The following is a 17053-nucleotide window of genomic DNA, read 5'->3' on the forward strand; positions in this document are numbered from 1 at the left end:
AAGGAGAAAGTATACAGTAAAAGGCAGGACTCTGAGGAACATTGATGCATAGAGGAATCCTGATGTCCAAGTCAGCTCCCTGAAAGTGGATATCTGCAAGTAGATGTGGTGGTAAAGAATGCATGTGGCATGCTTATCTTTATTGATTAAGCATTGAGTATGAGTCTGGAAGTCATGTTTCAAAAGTATAAAACTTTGGTTAAGCTGTTTTTAGAGTATTGTGTACAGTTCTAGTCATCGCATTACAGGAGGCTTTAGAGAGAGTGCAGAAGAGCTCCACCAGGATGTTTCCTGGATTGGGGAGGATTTGCTATAAGGAGAGGTTAGACAAACTTGCGTTGTTTTCTCTGGGACATCAGAAACTGAGAGGAGACTTGATAGTGATTTATAAAATTATGAGTGGCACAGACAAGATAGATGGTCTTTTTGCAAGGGTGGAAATGTGAATTGTAAAGGACATGGCTTTAAGGTGAGAAAGAGAAAGCTGAAAGGAGATGAATGGGATAAGGATTTTACAGAGTTGTAGGAACTCACTGCCAAGAGTGGTGGTGGAAGTGGGTACAATAGTGGCAGTTAGAACATTTATTTGGACACTTGAATGTTCAGGGAATGGAGAGAGATTACTCCATGCAGACAGATAAGTTTAGCTCAATTTGGTATTTCAGGCTGAGGGGTTTGTTCCTGTGTTGTACTACCCTATGGTCTGTGTTCTAGATTAATTGATTTCATGTCAGGAAGTTCAAAATATGCAAAGTGATTATGATTGATTTATCTATATAAGATCTTGGGTGGATTGCCATAAACACACACTATGCAGTTTTAGCCTACATATCAATAAATGCTGAGGCAATATTATTGTTATTTTTAAGAATATATAAAATATTTAAGAGTTCAAGGTAGAAACAGTTGGTGGTGATTCATAACTCAATGGAATAATGTTTCTCTATAACCGGTTCAAGAGAATAAGCAAGAAAAACCTTTCTACATGGCTGTGACAATAGCAGATAAGATTTCCATTTAAATAGTTGGCTGGGGTTGGCTGTTGATGACAGGGAATTTAGAAAGATAAAGAAAAAACAACTATTATAGGAGCAAGATTATTATAGTTCTTAACATGTTTTGAGGGGACAGATGTGAAGTTAATATTTTCCCTGGATGGTGTAACTAGAACCAAGGGTTACTCAATATAAGGAGTTAGACATTCAGAACAGAGAAGGAATTTCTTAACCCAAAAATTGATGAACTGTAGGAATTTCCTGCCAAGGAGGATTGTGCAGGCTTGTTGAGTGTCTTTGGTATAGATGTTGGCAGATTTATAGATAATATGGGAGTTGATGTATATGTGGTTACTGGAGGTAAAAAAAAGGGCTGAAATAAAGCAACAGCTATGATTGTATTGGATGTACTGAGCCTAAGTGCTACCAATATGTTGAGAAAGGACTGTTTTTAGAAGCACAAGGCTGAACCTCTATTTGGAATTGGAGTAAGCAATAATTGAAGGTGCTTCATCTGAATGCATGCAGCTTTGGTCAAAGCTAAGTCAACTAAAGGCATGGAACAAAATAAGAAAGTACGATCTCAGTAACATGTTGCAAAATAGGAGTTGTATATAAACCTGTGGACTGGCCAGTGGTGTAGTGGCATCAGCTCTGAACTTTTGAGATGCATAGTCCTGAATTCAAATCTAACTGGGTCCCAATCTGGGCAGCAGCTGTACTTCTGCAGAAGAATGGCCTGGCAATCTACTTCCTTATCTTGCAATGAAAATCCTGTGGACAACTACACTATCCATAGGGTCACCATGAATCGATGACTTGATGATAGTCAACAACAACAATAGAAATCTCCAAACTACAATGGTAAAGTGTGGCACCTTCTGAAAATCCAAATTCTTGTAGTTCAATCCAGGAAATTGGAGCTATAAGTAACAACAAATACACAATATTGATAGGGGACCGTATAGACCAAACAAGCTAAATTGGAAAAGTTTGGAGTGCAACAGAGATGGTTTTAGAATAACAAATGTGACCCTAGTTTTTTTAAATTACAGAAAGAGGATAAATGGAGAACTGTAGACACGTTACCCTGTCATCAGCACTAGGGGAAATACTGAATTATTGAGAAAGTAGCAATTTTGAAAGTTAATATGATTGGGCAGTTGTGTAGAAGTATGTAAAGAAAATCATATTTTGAGGTTGTAAATTACAGAAATATAAAAGAGCAAACTACTAGATTTTGTGCATTTGGATATTTGGAAGGGCTTCAATAAAGTGCCACACAAGAGTAGTAAACATAATAAGTGGAAATTTTTTCTGGCATGAAGTCAAAACAGGTTTACAGTGAATTAGTTTTTTTTTTGGATTAGTGATGAGCAGGGATCAATGTTACATTGAATTGACTTTATTACTTACATCCTTGATATACATGAGGAGTAAAAATATTTATAGTACATCTCCATTCAAATGTGCAATCATAGTAATTTAAATATTATATACAACAGGATAATCAATATAACATAGAAATACAGTTGAGTCAGTATGAATTAAGCAATCTGGTGGCCTGGTAGAAGAAGCTGTCCCAAAGCCATTTGGTCTGGGCTTATATGCTGCGGTACCATTTCCCGGATGGTAGTAGCTGGAACAGTTTATGGTTGGGGTGATTCGGCTCTTTAGTGATCCTTTGGGCATTTTTTACACAACTGTATTTGTAAATGTCCTGAGTAGTGGGAAGTTCACATCTGCACCACTCTCTGCAGAGTCCTGCGATTGAAGAAAGTACAGTTCCCATACTAGGCAGTGATACAGCCAGTCAGGATGCTCTCAATCGTGCCCCTTTAGAAGGTTCTTAGAATTTGGGGGAACCATACCAAACATTTTCAATCGTCTGAAGTGAAAGAGGTGCTGTTGTGCCTTTTTCACCATGCAGCCAGTATATACAGATCGTGTGAGATCTTTGGTGACGTTTATGCTGAAGAATTTAAAGCTGTTCACCCTCTCAACCTCAGATCCATTGATATCTCCATTCCTTCTGTAGTCCACAACCAGCTCCTTTATTTTTGCGACGTTGAGGGAGCGGTTGTTTTCTCGGCGACTACAAGCTGTTCACTACGTACTTCGATGGTGTGAATCAGGAATCAGTAGCTAGCTATGCAAGTTTACTTGTGATGCAAAACTGGGTGACAGTGTTGCCTGTGAGGATAATGCAGAAAAGCTTCAGAGCAATATTTACTGGGAATATGAAAGGGCAAGGACAAGGGTGATGGAATATATAATACGGAAAAGTATAGGGTCATCCACTTTGCTAGTAAAAAATCATGTGGCATTTTAAAATTCAGTGGTGTTGAATAGCAAGCACAGAAATATAGAAGGCAAGCATTGCATTGGCTTTTCCTGCAAGGATTTGTGTACAAGAGTAGAAGTATCTTGCTTCGACTACACAGGGCCATGATGCAACCTGAAATATTGTGTACAGGTCTCCAAAACTGAGCACAGTATACTGGTGATGGATTGTGGTGAAGATTCACCAGATTGGTTAGGGATGTCAGTTTGGTTGGATGAGGAAAAATCAAGCAGGTTGGGGTGCACTCTTGTCCAGATGAATGAAATGTGATGCCACTGAAACTTGGGGGTCGATGCAAAGTTGTTGCTTCTCATGTCTGGGGTGTCTAGAACTGGAGATATTATCTTAAAATAAGAGCTTGTCCTTTTAAGATGGAAATGCAGAGGAATTTATTTGCACAGAGAATAGAGAATCTTCAGAATACTCTTTCCAAGATGGATGTTTAATAGTAGGGTGTATATAAGACAGAAATTGATAGATTTTTGGATATCAGTGGATATGAAATGAGTACAGGAAACTAGTACTGAGGTAAAAGATCAGCCATGATCATACTGAGTGGCTAGCTTGTGTACAACTGGTGTTTTGTAGTCATGTTCCAATGCATTTTGAAGTTAAAAGTTGAAACACATACCATTTAACCTTATTAATATATAGTTTAATAACAAAAGGGAATAAGTGGAAAAGTAGTTGGAACTTTGACTACTTAGTGTGAAGGAACCTTAACTACTGATTAATGAGATGATTTTGTATTGTAATTTCAATCTTGTGCTTGCTGATTATTACTTCTCACAATCTATTCTGTTGTGTTAAAATTGTTGATTGAAGATGTTCTCTGAGTAGTTATTTACATGTTCACAACACTGAATTTAATTTGAATGATAGAATGAAATGTAACAGTGAGCTACATGTACTTGTGCTTGGTGGGGCAAAGTGCTTTGTGTATGCATATCTGTACTGGGGCCAGCAAGGTGAGTGGATGAATAACTTGCACCACTGATGTTTTAAAGCAGATTTGGTGATTAATTGGGTGAAGTGAAGTAATATGGCGTGATTTAGTCTTAAAGCGCTGGGCTACCTTTTGCTGCTTTCATGATCTTTTGCACGATTTCCATTGGATGGAGAAAAATTGACATGCATTTAATCATCTCTGAGATCAAGTATGGATTTAACATGAATAATTTCATTAATAGGAGGATAAGAATTTAGTGCATGGAAATGTATGCACAAAAAATATTTTGCTGGCAAGAAAAGGGATTGAAAATGATGGAGGTCCATTCATCAAACTGAGTGACCCAGGAGTTCCTCTGTCGGCACTGTCTAGAGAAGGTAACCATTTTAGAGGCTCTGAATTTTAGGGGAAATTCTGTTTTGATGCAGAAGTATAGAGTTTATTTTTAGCCTAAATTATCAGAGGAAAACCAGCTCTTTGTCATCTTACAACAAATAATATAACTGTATTTACCTATGGGATAGATAGATATTTTATTGATCCCAAAGTAAATTACAGTGTCATAGTAGCATTACAAGTGCACAGATATACAAATATTAGAAGTAAGAAGGAATAAAAAATAAGTTGCCTCAAACAATCTAACAGGAGGCAGGGGTCATCACTTCCCTGGCTATAGGTTGATTTATTATAGAGCCTTATGGCTAAGGGTAAGAATCACCTCATATAGTGCTCTTTGGAGCAGTGCAGTTATCTTGGCTTATTACTAAAAGTCTCCCTCTGTTAAGCCAAGGTGGCATGCAGAGGGTGAGAAACAGTGCAGAATTGCCAAGATTTTCCAGAGGGCCCTTTGTTCTACCACAGCCTCCTGTGTGTCCAATTTTACTCCTATAACAGAGGCAGACTTCCTAATCAGTTTATTGAGCCTGTTGACATCAATGGTAATTGTTACTGGTAACAACAAACTGGTAGAACATGTGAAGGAGAGGCCTGCATACTCCAAAGGACCTCAGTCTCCTTGGAACGTAGAGGAGACTCTGGCCCTTCTTGTGCACAGCCTCTGTTTTGGTGCTCCACTCGTCTGTCATCCAAGTGCACCACCCCTCTCCCCCCAGTACTTGTAGGTACTCAGCACATCCATATCCTCACCATCAGTAGTAACAGGGAGCCGTGCAGGCTTAGTCTTCCTAAAGTCCATCAGTAACTGGGAGCTCCCCTCCAGTGATAAGGGCTGTGTGGTATTGAAGGCACTTGAGAAATCAAAAAACATGATCCTCACAATGTTGCCCTGCTTATCCAGATGGGACTAGGCTCTATTCAGCAGGTAGATGACAGTATCGTTGACTCCAGTGTGCTCCCGGTAGACAAACTTCAGGGGATTGAGGGCTGATCTGATCATGGGTCAGAGGTGAGCCAGGGCCAGCCTCTCTGGTGTCTTCATGATGTGTAAGGTCAGGGCCACTGGATGGTAATCATTCAAGACTTTTGGTTGGCCCTTCTTGGGTACTGGGACCACACGATGTTTTCCACGCAGTCGGGACCCTTTCCACCCTGAGACTCAGGGTGAAAATGTGGAGAACTCCACACCAATGCTCAGGTCACTCCTTCAGGACCTTGGGGTTCACACCAATGCTTTGCTGTGTCTGGGTTTCCCCAGAGCCCTTCTCACCTGCTCAGTAGTGAAGGTGAGTTCATGATGACTGGGGAGCTGAGGATCAGGATGATAACATTTGGTATGTGAGAATATGCTTTGAATTGAAATGAGGTGGGAGAAACAAAAGTTTAGGTGGAATCCAAGGTGAGTTCCAAGATGATCAACAGATGCTGATAGCAGCAGATCGGCAGGAAGACACTGATAGGTATGGAAATTGCTGGCATGGCATGCAGGCAGAATGGAAATGGCAGCTTTGGGCAGACTTTCAGGTTAATTGGTTTTAGTTAGATAGAAAGGATAAATCCCATAATTTTACAGGTAATGGAAAGCACTGATACTTTCCCAGACCTGGCCACGTAATCAAACATATGTATCATTACAGCAAACAAAACGATTACTCGTATCATATTTGCTATGAAATTTTTCATGATAATTTAGTTTAGAATAGCTTAGAACCACCCTTGCTGCTGCAGTGACACATCATCTAATACTATATGTTCTAAACTGGGACATGGATTAAATTCTCTGTCTTGTTGGGAAAAGCTCTATATACAGAGCCAGTTGTTACATATTAATAATTAACCTCTTGGCTTGTGTCAATGGCTGAACTCTTCCAAACAACAATGGATTTATTGCACTGAACCTCAATGTCCCAGCACTGAGGAACACAGAGATTCTGTTCATGATCATCAGCTGTTGCTATTGATTTACAGATTGTGGAAGAGAAAAGCAACTGGTGTGAAGACAAATTTCAGTGCACCTGAATAGCCAGGCAGCACTTTTTGACTAGCCTTGCATATTCAAAAGGCCACTTTCAGATCCTAAAGGACACAGAGGAGTTATAGATGACCTAGAATCAGTGTGTCAGGACAGCAAGAAATCCAAGTTTGTGTTGAATAGGTGGATTTAATTATTTATTTAGAATCCAATAAGTTTCACTGTAAATGTAAAGTAAAACATTTAAGTTTTAATCATGATCATAAAAGATTTCTTTGTAGCATACTCCACTTATTAACTTGTTTCTTACTATTGTAGAACGTATTGAACGCATTCCATGGATTGCACCGGAATGTGTAGAAAATTCCAAAAACTTGGGCATTGCAATAGATAAGTGGAGTTTTGGTACCACCCTGTGGGCCATCTGCTATAATGGAGAGGTGCCTCTGAAAGATCGCAGCTTGGCAGAGGTATTTTAATTGTGAACAACTTTCTTTGTTATACTTTTTCCAAAGTATGTCCATACCTTTTATCTTCCTTGTGTCATGGATTTTTACTGCTGTTTGAGTCAACATTTTCTATTATATATTTCTTTGAATGCTAGCAATTTAAAAAAAGAACACAATCGAACAGGAAAATAAATTTATCATCTTGCCTAAGGATGTCTAGCAGGGTCCAATTCTTTTAAAGTAATAATCACTAAATTCTTGGTCGGCAGCTGAAATTTCTCTGTCCAATATGAGGAGTTAACTCAATTAAGAAACAGGATTTTTTGTATTGATCAATTTGTTTGTTTTTGTTCTGTTTAACGCTTTTGTTAAAGTTTCTACTTGTGAGGGGATATTGTTTGTATAAAAAAAACTGAAGCAGAATTGGAATGATGTCCTTAATCTTTATTCCTGACAAAGAATTTTAATATGAACTATTTGGTAAAGCTTTCATAATTTAGTTTTCACCTTTTCCTCCCAAATAATTCTGGAGATATTTGAACAGAAACTTAAAAGATAACAAGTACACATCTATGGTTTTATTTTAGCCATGTTTTCATACTGGGAACTGCATTTGAATTGTATTGGTTATTTATGCTCTGGGCATTGTTTCCCAGGAGGTATTAATACCAGAGGGATTTTTTCCTAATGAATAACATTTGGTGCCCAATTGTAGGTATGGTATCATCAGAATGGTTATATTATTCATCTTGTAATCCTCAGGTTGAGCTAATTTACTAAACAGACATTCATGTAAATTGCACCAGGCAGCTGAGGGGTTTACTGTACATCCAATTAATTATATCTGGGATTAAATATCCATTAGTAACAATGACAATGAAGCCTTCAGATTATGTAGTCTAATTTCTTCTGTTAAATATTTTCACCAAATAAATCTACTGACCTTTCTTAGTCTGACTTATGTGACGCAAGATTCACAGCAGATTGGCCTTGTAGTGTCATTATGCAGTGGCAAATTTTTACAGTATAGTCAACATTCTTTTTGTTTTATCTACAAGGTTGTCATGTGTTGTCCTTCCTCCAACATTAGACTATAGGCTCTAGTCTTCGAAATGTCAAGACTAAGATCACTGAACATTTTCATTTAATGTATATCCTTTCCTTAACAGCAGTTGCATCCAACACTTCAATAATTTATCTACAGTTTGTAATCTGCATATTATAAAATGCTTTTTTTTTGTGACACAGAAAGAAAGATTCTATGAAGCTCGGTGTAAACTAACAACTTCGTCCTCCTGTAAGGAACTGGTTGAACTAATGCAACAGTGCATGACCTACAACCCACCCGAGCGACCATTCTTTCGGGCCATTATGAGAGAGATCAATAAACTGCAAGAGCAAAGTAAGTTAACTAAGATGTCAGGAAGATTTTTTTTAGTTACTTTGTCAGCATCTTATCAAAGTCAGTAGTTCACATTATACAGCCAGAGACTTTTGTCGGCCCATTTTCCTTTATCTTGTCCATTATCATATTAATACCCAGTACTCTTGCACCTCCAATGGTGACCAATCATGTTTTCATAAAGTTGACAGAGTTGTAATTAGAGTAGTGCTTGCTGCTGTTTTAATATGACAATAAAGGAGAAAAAAGATTTTATTACATTCTGGACCAAAATGTTCTTCAATGCAAGTGAAAAGGCATTACGAAAACAACATTAAGAATAGTAGATTTGCATAGATTTTCCCTTGTCGCCATGATGTAGAGTTGCTCACCTGTGACTGAATTGGCATGGAGACATGAATAATTACTGAATCAATTAGGAGATGGAATTACTGACATATGTGCACATCACATTATAGCAAGGTTGTATGTGTGATAAGGCAAAGAACTGATTAATGATTATTTGCATTGTCTTTTTTTAAAAAATCAAGTAACCACTTAACAGACATGATAAAGGTTGTCTTTTTTACATTTGCTTCAAAAGTCTTTTTTAATGCTTTTTACCAGATCCAAATATAATTCCAGAAGATAAACCCAGGGCAGAAATTGACCCAACCCACTTTGAGAAAAGGTTCCTCCGAAGGATACGGGATCTTGGTGAAGTACGGAACTGGTTTTATTTGAATTTGATTTGCCACATTATAATTAGATATGTTAAGTTATTGAAAAACATGAATAAAGGTTGAAAGGTCCAGATGGAAATGAACAAGTTTGAATAAGGTAGAAGCAATGTAACAACAGGAAGTTCTTGAAACACTGAGACTATGCAGTAAACTTTAAACAGCTCCAAATTTGAGGCATAAGACTCACTGTAATCATGAAGTATATCTTGATCAATTAAGATTTGCTCAGGTTTATTTAACGAATTATGGATGATGAGAATATAAACTGCCATACATGAAGAAAAATGCAAGGTTTAGAAACACAAACTGATACTTTAAATCAGCAGGCTTTATTTTTTCCCCAAAAATAGTACTCTACTGTCCAGCTATGCCAATGCTGTACTCCGCCCATAGCCTTGGGTGCCAGGACCACTAAAGGTTTCCAGTATTTTCTCTTTTAATGCCTTTTAAAAATTAATTTGCCTCAACTAGAAGTCTTGATTTGCAGGCAGGTTCAGTTTTGATCCTTAATTTGCAAATTGGAATCCAATAATTGTTTTAACAATTTAAAAATTGATAAGATAGTTCACATTTATAAATCATTGGAAGATTCATGTTCCAGTCACTGTTTGGTGAACTGGAAAAAAAAATTCTCATTTATGTTGTATTCTAGCCTCCTTTATAGGTGAAAGACCAAGAATATTATTTTAATTCACTTTAATAAATTAATACAACTGCCAATGACATTGGGGCATCTGGGATGAAACATAACTAATAAAATGTATAAACTTGTGATTAAGCTAGCAGTTAATTGAAAGGACTAAATGATCTGTTGTGCTTTTCATGTAATATTCTGTCAAGAACTGGAGCGTTGCTGACTGTAGTTATTAGGTCTGGGGTGGGTCTGATAACAAAAGTTGCAGGTCCTTGCTATCAGATCAGATTCAACCAGTTTTTCAAAAAAAAAACAATAAAAAATCAAATTGTAGTCTTTTTGTCTTATTTGCTGCACAATGGTGTGTACAGCAGTCCCAGATGCATGTGCTGATGAGCTGGAAGAGAACATAACCGTAGACTGCCAAAGTCTTTGTCATCAGTTTGGCAGCACAGTCCATTGAAAGCTATTGAATTGTTGGAGTCCCTAACCTTAGCATGAAAAATCTTGGCTCTATGTTATGATTATTTTGATGTCTGACCCAAATGAAGCAGAAGTTCTCAAGCTGAGTTAATCTTTTGTCTGGATAGATCATCATCAAGAACAGAGCCGAGCAGACTGGTACAGATTTGATCTCTGACTTAAGCATCAATTTATCCTTTGATGAACCTCTATGATCAACTTAGAGTAAGCTATTCTGCAAAATAGTGACTGTGTCAATCCCATTTGAAATTAAGTAACTACAATTTTTTTAATTCATAAGGGCCACTTTGGGAAGGTTGAGCTCTGTCGTTATGATCCAGAGGCTGATAATACTGGAGAACTTGTTGCTGTCAAATCAATGAAACCTGAAAGCAGTGAAGAACACAAAGCAGATCTCAAACGAGAAGTTGAAATTCTAAAGACTCTCTATCATGAAAATATCGTTAAGTATAAAGGAATATGCACAGAAGAAGGTAATGCTCTATTAACTTTCTTAGATGTTTCTGAATTGTGATATTTCTGTCAGCTTCAACTGCTGTTACCTTGAATGCTCATTTGGTAGATGTAGTGTAATGTTATGGTTATTAATACTATGTACCAGGGAGTTTTAGTTACAGGGAAATTTAGTCACAGATGTAGTCAATTATCCAATTAGGGCATTGGTAGTTCAAGTGCTTGGCTAAATAAATGTTGTGAAATTAGCTATCTCCATCTTGATTTTGGGCAGTGTATTTCAGATTTCAGCAATCTTCTAGATTAAAAGGATTTCCCCTCAGATCCCATCTAAATCTGCTAATCCTTACCCTAAACTTAGACACTCTAGTTTTAGATGTAGTTACTATAGGGAAAATTTTGTATTATCTATGCCCCTCGTTTTTTATGAATGTCTCTATCAGGTGTCTCCTCAGGCTTCTTTGTTCTAAGGAAAACAACCCAGTCCATTCTTACAACTGAAGCACTCCATCCCAGGCAACCTTGTGTTGAATCTCCTCTGCACCCTCTCCACTGTAATGCCATTAGTCCTTTTGTGTATTCAGTATTACATTAATGGCCAAATCAATGTTTTATCATAGCCTCTTACATATAGTTCTTCGAATAGTGAAGGTAAATATCCAATATATTCTTCACCAGCTCATCTATCTCTGCTGCTACTTTCCAGTATCCTTGTATCCATCTATAAATCATATTCCCTATATCCATTATCACTAATATAGGTATACTAAGCAGAATGGACACTTGTGGTACAAAATTAGTCAGAGGCTTCCAATCAAAAAATCTTCCACCGTCACTCTCTTCCTTCTATTACAAAACTAATTTTGGATCCAGTTTATAAATTTGCCCTAGAGCAAATGGGTTCTTAAATTAGGACACTTTCCTCATGTGCAAACTTGAGCTTTAGTGAACTGATGTAGACTAGATCAATCACATTGTCCTCATCAATAGCTTTTGTTACTTCTTCAAAAATGTTCTATCAGCTTGGTTACACAAAATTGCACGCTAACAAACCTATAGTGAATATTCTTGCTTAATCTCACTGATGCTGCTTTCTTTTGCCATGGGACAGGGATTTCCATTCTTTTTTATGCCATGGAGCCTCACCATTAACAGAGGGGTCTGTGAATTCTTGGTTAGGAACCCCTGCTTTAGAGGCAATATGTCAATGTGAGCTGTTAGCATTGGGGTCAAAACATCAGCTATAGTTTCTGGGTGACTCTCTGGAAGTGTTTTGGTGAGTGAAGAATTGAGCTTAGTTGCAAAGGTGCTCATAGACATACAAATACTCTTGGTTCCGGTATGAGTGAAACTCCATTGAATATCTCAGTAACAGTCATATTTTATAGCTTTGATAGCTCATTTTACAATGACACAGAAGACCATTTGATCTATTGAATACATGCTTCCTGGACTGCAGTCGAATTCTCCTCTCATTTCCCTGCAAAGCTGCAAACTAATCTCCCAGGCATATGCCCATCAAATCTTTTGTTCTTTTTGTCTTGTATCAATGGATAAATTATAATTGCCTACAAGAGGAAATAGGAATATGTGGAAGAAACCCAGTGGGTCACAGATAGAACATGCAAACTCCACACATAGAGGACCCAAGGATTAAAACTCAATGCCCAGTGCTCCAAGGCAGTAGTGTTAGCATGCTGGCAAGACAGCAGTCATCAGTTGCCTGGGCTCAGAATCAAAATTAGATTTATTATTGTTGACGTATGTTGTGAAACTTGTTTTTGTCGCAGCGGTACAGTGCAAGAACTAGTGGAAGCTGCAATAAAAAATAAATAGTGCAAATGGGAATGGTAAGGGCTATTCATGGGCTGGTGGACTGTTCAGAAATATGACTGTGGAGGGGAAGAAGCTGTTTCTGAAACATTAAGTGTGTCCTTACACTTCTGTACTACCTCCCTAATGGTAGTAATGGAAGACAGCATGTCTTGAATGGTGAAGGTCCTTAACAATAGATGCCACCTTCTTGAGGTGATGCCTTTTGAAGATGTCCCTCCTTAATGCTCCAAATTTTGCTCCCACACAAGTACTACTTCATTAGGCCTGGTTTCACTTACATTGCAAAAGTTAATGTTTCTAATTTTTAAAAATCATCTTTTGAAGGAAAATTAATAAGAAGAAGTAGAGGATCGAGGTAGAAGGTTGTTTTCTGATTGGATTGCTCTGACCAGTGGCGTACAACAGTTATCAGTGCAAAAATTTTGTGTTACTTACATAAATAGCGTGGATACAAATGCAAGATTAGTAAGTTTGCAGACAACATGAAAATGAATGATGCTGATAGGCGTAAATAACGGTGGTGCTGATCATTTTGGTAAAATGAACAGAGCAATGGCAGATGGAAATTAATTCTTATGTGCAAGGTAAGGGTGGGGCATTGACAATGAATGGTAGGATCCCAAGGCATTGCAAAATGGCCAGAGCTCAGTGTACTTGTCCAAAGATCCCTGAAGGTGGCAGTACAGGTATATAAGGTAATGTAGGCATGGAACACTAACAGTTCTGAGAAACTGCATTACTAGAGATAGATACTGGATGGGCAGTGTGGATGTGGTGGGCTGAAGGGCTTGTTTGGAATTGTGTGACTAAGAATCTTTAAAGCAAAACAATTTTAATACTGTAAATTGACAACAATTAAATTACATCATTATTTTTAAACACTGCAGAACAGACGTGTCAATTGTCTGTTTGCTCTATTCCAAAAGAAAACAAGATTGGTGGGCCTAATAAAACAATGCAGACTGGTTGTGAAACATTGGTATCAGTAAAAGACTAATTTTAACTTTCAACTGTGGACAAGTTACTGCAATAAAATGGCTGCATTTTATGATTTGTTCACACTAAATTCATATTTTATACCATTTTACAATGACTGTTTAAATACAACCATTTTTAATTGTCGTGTACTATTCTTGTATACAAAAATCACTGATTCTGATATTTTTACACACTGCTGGTGTAGCAGTAATTCAGTTCAAAGGAGACATCAATGGCACCCAGTCATATTTTAACCAGGCCTGAATAAATATATTGCAATCCAGCTGCGGTGTAAATCCACATTGTTAAAACTGTGTTCTAGAGTAACCAAACAGTATCCTCTTTTAGACCAAGAGGTCAAGATTGGATCTTGTGGTATCACAAAGAACATGAGTAACAGCAAGGATAGACATGCCTACTCTTGTCCACCATCAAATTATGGCTGATCCCGCTAAGTAACTTAAGTTACATTTTTTTAAAGATTTAAAATAAAGCCTTGCCTGGTCTAAATTTTCCCCTTCCAGAACAGGAACAAAGTAAATAATTAGCTCAGTTAACACGGATGCAGACCAAAACAAGATTTAAGGTTTCTGATTGATTGCTTCTTCCAATTCTGATGCCAGGCCATCAACCAGAAGCAAAGATTCTTTCTTCACAAATCCTGCATGACTGCTCACGGCAGCTTGTCCAGTTGTTGCTGACTCTTTGGTGCAGGCAGCTAACATCTGTCCCTTGCCCAACTGGCAGAATGCTATTACAACCCTGGCCTCATACTTGGATCTCTAAGTGACCAATTATCAACTGCTCAAACACAATTGGCATTATAAATTGCCACATAATTATTCTCTAATGTAGCCATAATTTTTAATTGGATTTCTCTTTCTTATTGGCTGATAAATTCAAACCCAACTTGGAGGATGTAAATATAAATCTTGTGCTTGCAGACCAGGAAGATTTTTCATTTTATGACTTGTTCATGCCAATTTAGTTGGTATTAATTCTGTGAATGTATAATATGCAAGGTATTTAACACAGATGTATTGTCACAGTCAGCTTGATACTGTTAAAGTTCTCTTGAGCTAAATATTGGAAGTCAAGGAACTGTATGTTTTTAAAACTTTTAAAAATAAAAGAAATTTATTTCTAACACAAGATTTGTTAAATATCCATTTCACACAGAAATCTTGCATTGTGGCGGTGAAAAGTTATGCTTGAATAATATTGATTGTAAAATCCTTTTTCCTTTGATCTGCTTTGATAGAATAAGGAAGAAAAAAAATCAACTGGAGGAGACTTGAGGAGAAACAGATTAAATAGGCTAAACTGGCTCACTTTTGCTTTCTTGCCTGCATCTGCAATTTCAAACTAAATTGTTATTGGTTTTCAGGTGGAAAGGGGATGAAGCTGATCATGGAATATCTTCCTTCTGGAAGCCTTAAAGAATATCTTCCGCGACATAAATTGAAAGTGACCTTAAAAACTCAAATTAAATATGCATTGCAGATATGTAAAGTAAGTAAATATCACAAAGTGGGTGTCAATAATTATTTTGGCTTTCTAGTTGGTCAGATAGTTGACTATTCCTGGCCCAAACAATAATTCCCATTAGTATCTCTGGATTATTCCCAGTACCACATGCTTGTCATGGCAGGAATAGGATGATAGTACTAATGAATGAGTGGCTGAGGAACTGGTGCAGGGAACAGGGATTCAGATTTCTGGATCATTAGGACCTCTTCTGGGTAAGGTTTGACCTGTACACAAGGACAGGTTACACCTGAACCAGAGGAGAACCAATATCTTAGTGGTCAAGTTTGTTAGAGCTGTTGGGGAAGGTTTAAACTAACTTGGCAGGAGGATAAGAACTAGTGATAGGCTAAAGATGGGGCTACTGGTAAACAAGCTCCCAAACAGCAGACAAGACGTAGGATATAAATTTCAATGAGAAACAGAAAAGTCGTGTAATGAGGGTAATGTTACGACAGTCATGGGGGATTTCAATATACAGGTAGACTGGGAAAATCAGTTTGGTGCTGGATCCCAGCAGGGGGAATTTGTAGAATGCCTACAAGATGGCCTTTTAGGGCCACCAGTGAAAAGGCAATTCTGGATTGGGTGTTGTGTATTGAACTATATTTAATTAGGGAACTTAAGGTAAAGGAACCCTTAGGAGGCAGTGATCTTAATATGATAGAATTCACCCTGCAGTTTGCAAGGGAAAAGATGAAGTCAGATGTATCAGTATTACAATGAAGGTAATTACTTAGCCATGAGAGAGGACACAAGCAAAATGACAGTATAACAGCAATGGCTGTAACTTCTGGGTGCAAACTGGAAGGTGTAAGGTTAGATACATCCCAAAAATGAATAGTATTCTAAAAGGAGAATGAGACAACTGTGGCTGACAAGGGAAGTCACAGACAACATAAAAGCAAAAGCGGGCATAAAATATTGCAGAATTAGAGGCAAATTAGAGGATTGAGAAGCTTTTAAAAACCAACAGAAGGCAACAAAAAAAGAAAAAAAGTTAAAACATGAAGGTAAGCTACCCCCAATAATATCAAATATAATATATATTATTCAGATAGATAAACAGTAAGAGAGGCAAGAGAGGATATTGGACCACTGGAAAGAAACACTGGAGAGGTAGTATCTGGGAACAAAGAAATGGCAGATGAACTTAAGTATTTTGCATAAATCTTTATGGTGGACAAAATAGTAGTTTGCCAGAAATTCGAGAGCTTCAGGGGGCAGAAGTGAATGCAGTTGCTATTCCTAAGGAGAAGGTGCTTGGGAAGTTGAAAGGTGTGAAGGTAAATAAATCATTTGGGACCAGCTGGACTCCATCCCAGCAGTCTGAAAGAGGTAGCTGAAGAGATTGTGTAGGTATTAGTAATGATCTTTCAAGAATCATTAGATTCTGGAATGGTTCTGTTGGGCTGAAGAATTGTAAATGTCACTGCTTTCTTCAAGAAGGGAGGAAAGCAGAAGAAAGGAAATTATAGGCCTATTAGCCTGACTTCAGTGGTTGGGAAGATGTTGGAGTCCATTATTAAGGATGAGGGTTTTGGGGTACCTGCGGGCACTTGATAAAGTAGGCCAAAATTAGCATGGTTTCCTTGAGGGGAAATCTTGCCTGACAAATCTGTTGGAATTCTTTGAGGAAATAACAGGCAGGATAGACAAAGGAGAGTCAGTGAATGTTGCTTATTTGGATTTTAAGAAGGCCATTGTCAAGGTGCTGCACATGAGGCTGCTTAACAAGCTAAGAGCCCATGCTATTACAGGAAAGATACTAGTACAGGTAGAAGATTGGCTGACTGGCAGGAGGCAAAGAGTTGAAATAAAAGGAGCCTGTTTTGGTTGGTTGCTGGTAACTAGCGGTGTTCCACATTGGTTGGTATTGGGACCGCTTCTTTTCACGTTATATATCAATGATT

The 17053-nt window shown here is 37.7% G+C and overlaps 2 protein-coding genes across 7 annotated transcripts in view; one reads left to right on the forward strand and one right to left on the reverse strand.

The window, feature by feature from the left end:
• jak1 (Janus kinase 1) overlaps window positions 1–17053 on the forward strand; it is a 123913-nt gene that overhangs the window by 99196 nt on the left and 7664 nt on the right. For all 3 annotated transcript variants that reach the window (XM_059984389.1, XM_059984390.1, XM_059984388.1), the window contains exons 15-20: window positions 4530–4665; window positions 6975–7126; window positions 8354–8507; window positions 9114–9208; window positions 10627–10819; window positions 15001–15125. In XM_059984389.1, coding sequence (XP_059840372.1) covers window positions 4530–4665; window positions 6975–7126; window positions 8354–8507; window positions 9114–9208; window positions 10627–10819; window positions 15001–15125 — 855 coding nt within the window. The remainder of the gene's footprint in view (window positions 1–4529; window positions 4666–6974; window positions 7127–8353; window positions 8508–9113; window positions 9209–10626; window positions 10820–15000; window positions 15126–17053) is intronic.
• raver2 (ribonucleoprotein, PTB-binding 2) overlaps window positions 1–17053 on the reverse strand; it is a 205901-nt gene that overhangs the window by 31239 nt on the left and 157609 nt on the right. The window lies entirely within an intron of this gene.

The sequence above is a fragment of the Hypanus sabinus genome, chromosome 11 (assembly GCF_030144855.1).
Source record: "Hypanus sabinus isolate sHypSab1 chromosome 11, sHypSab1.hap1, whole genome shotgun sequence".
Classification (NCBI taxonomy): domain Eukaryota; kingdom Metazoa; phylum Chordata; class Chondrichthyes; order Myliobatiformes; family Dasyatidae; genus Hypanus; species Hypanus sabinus.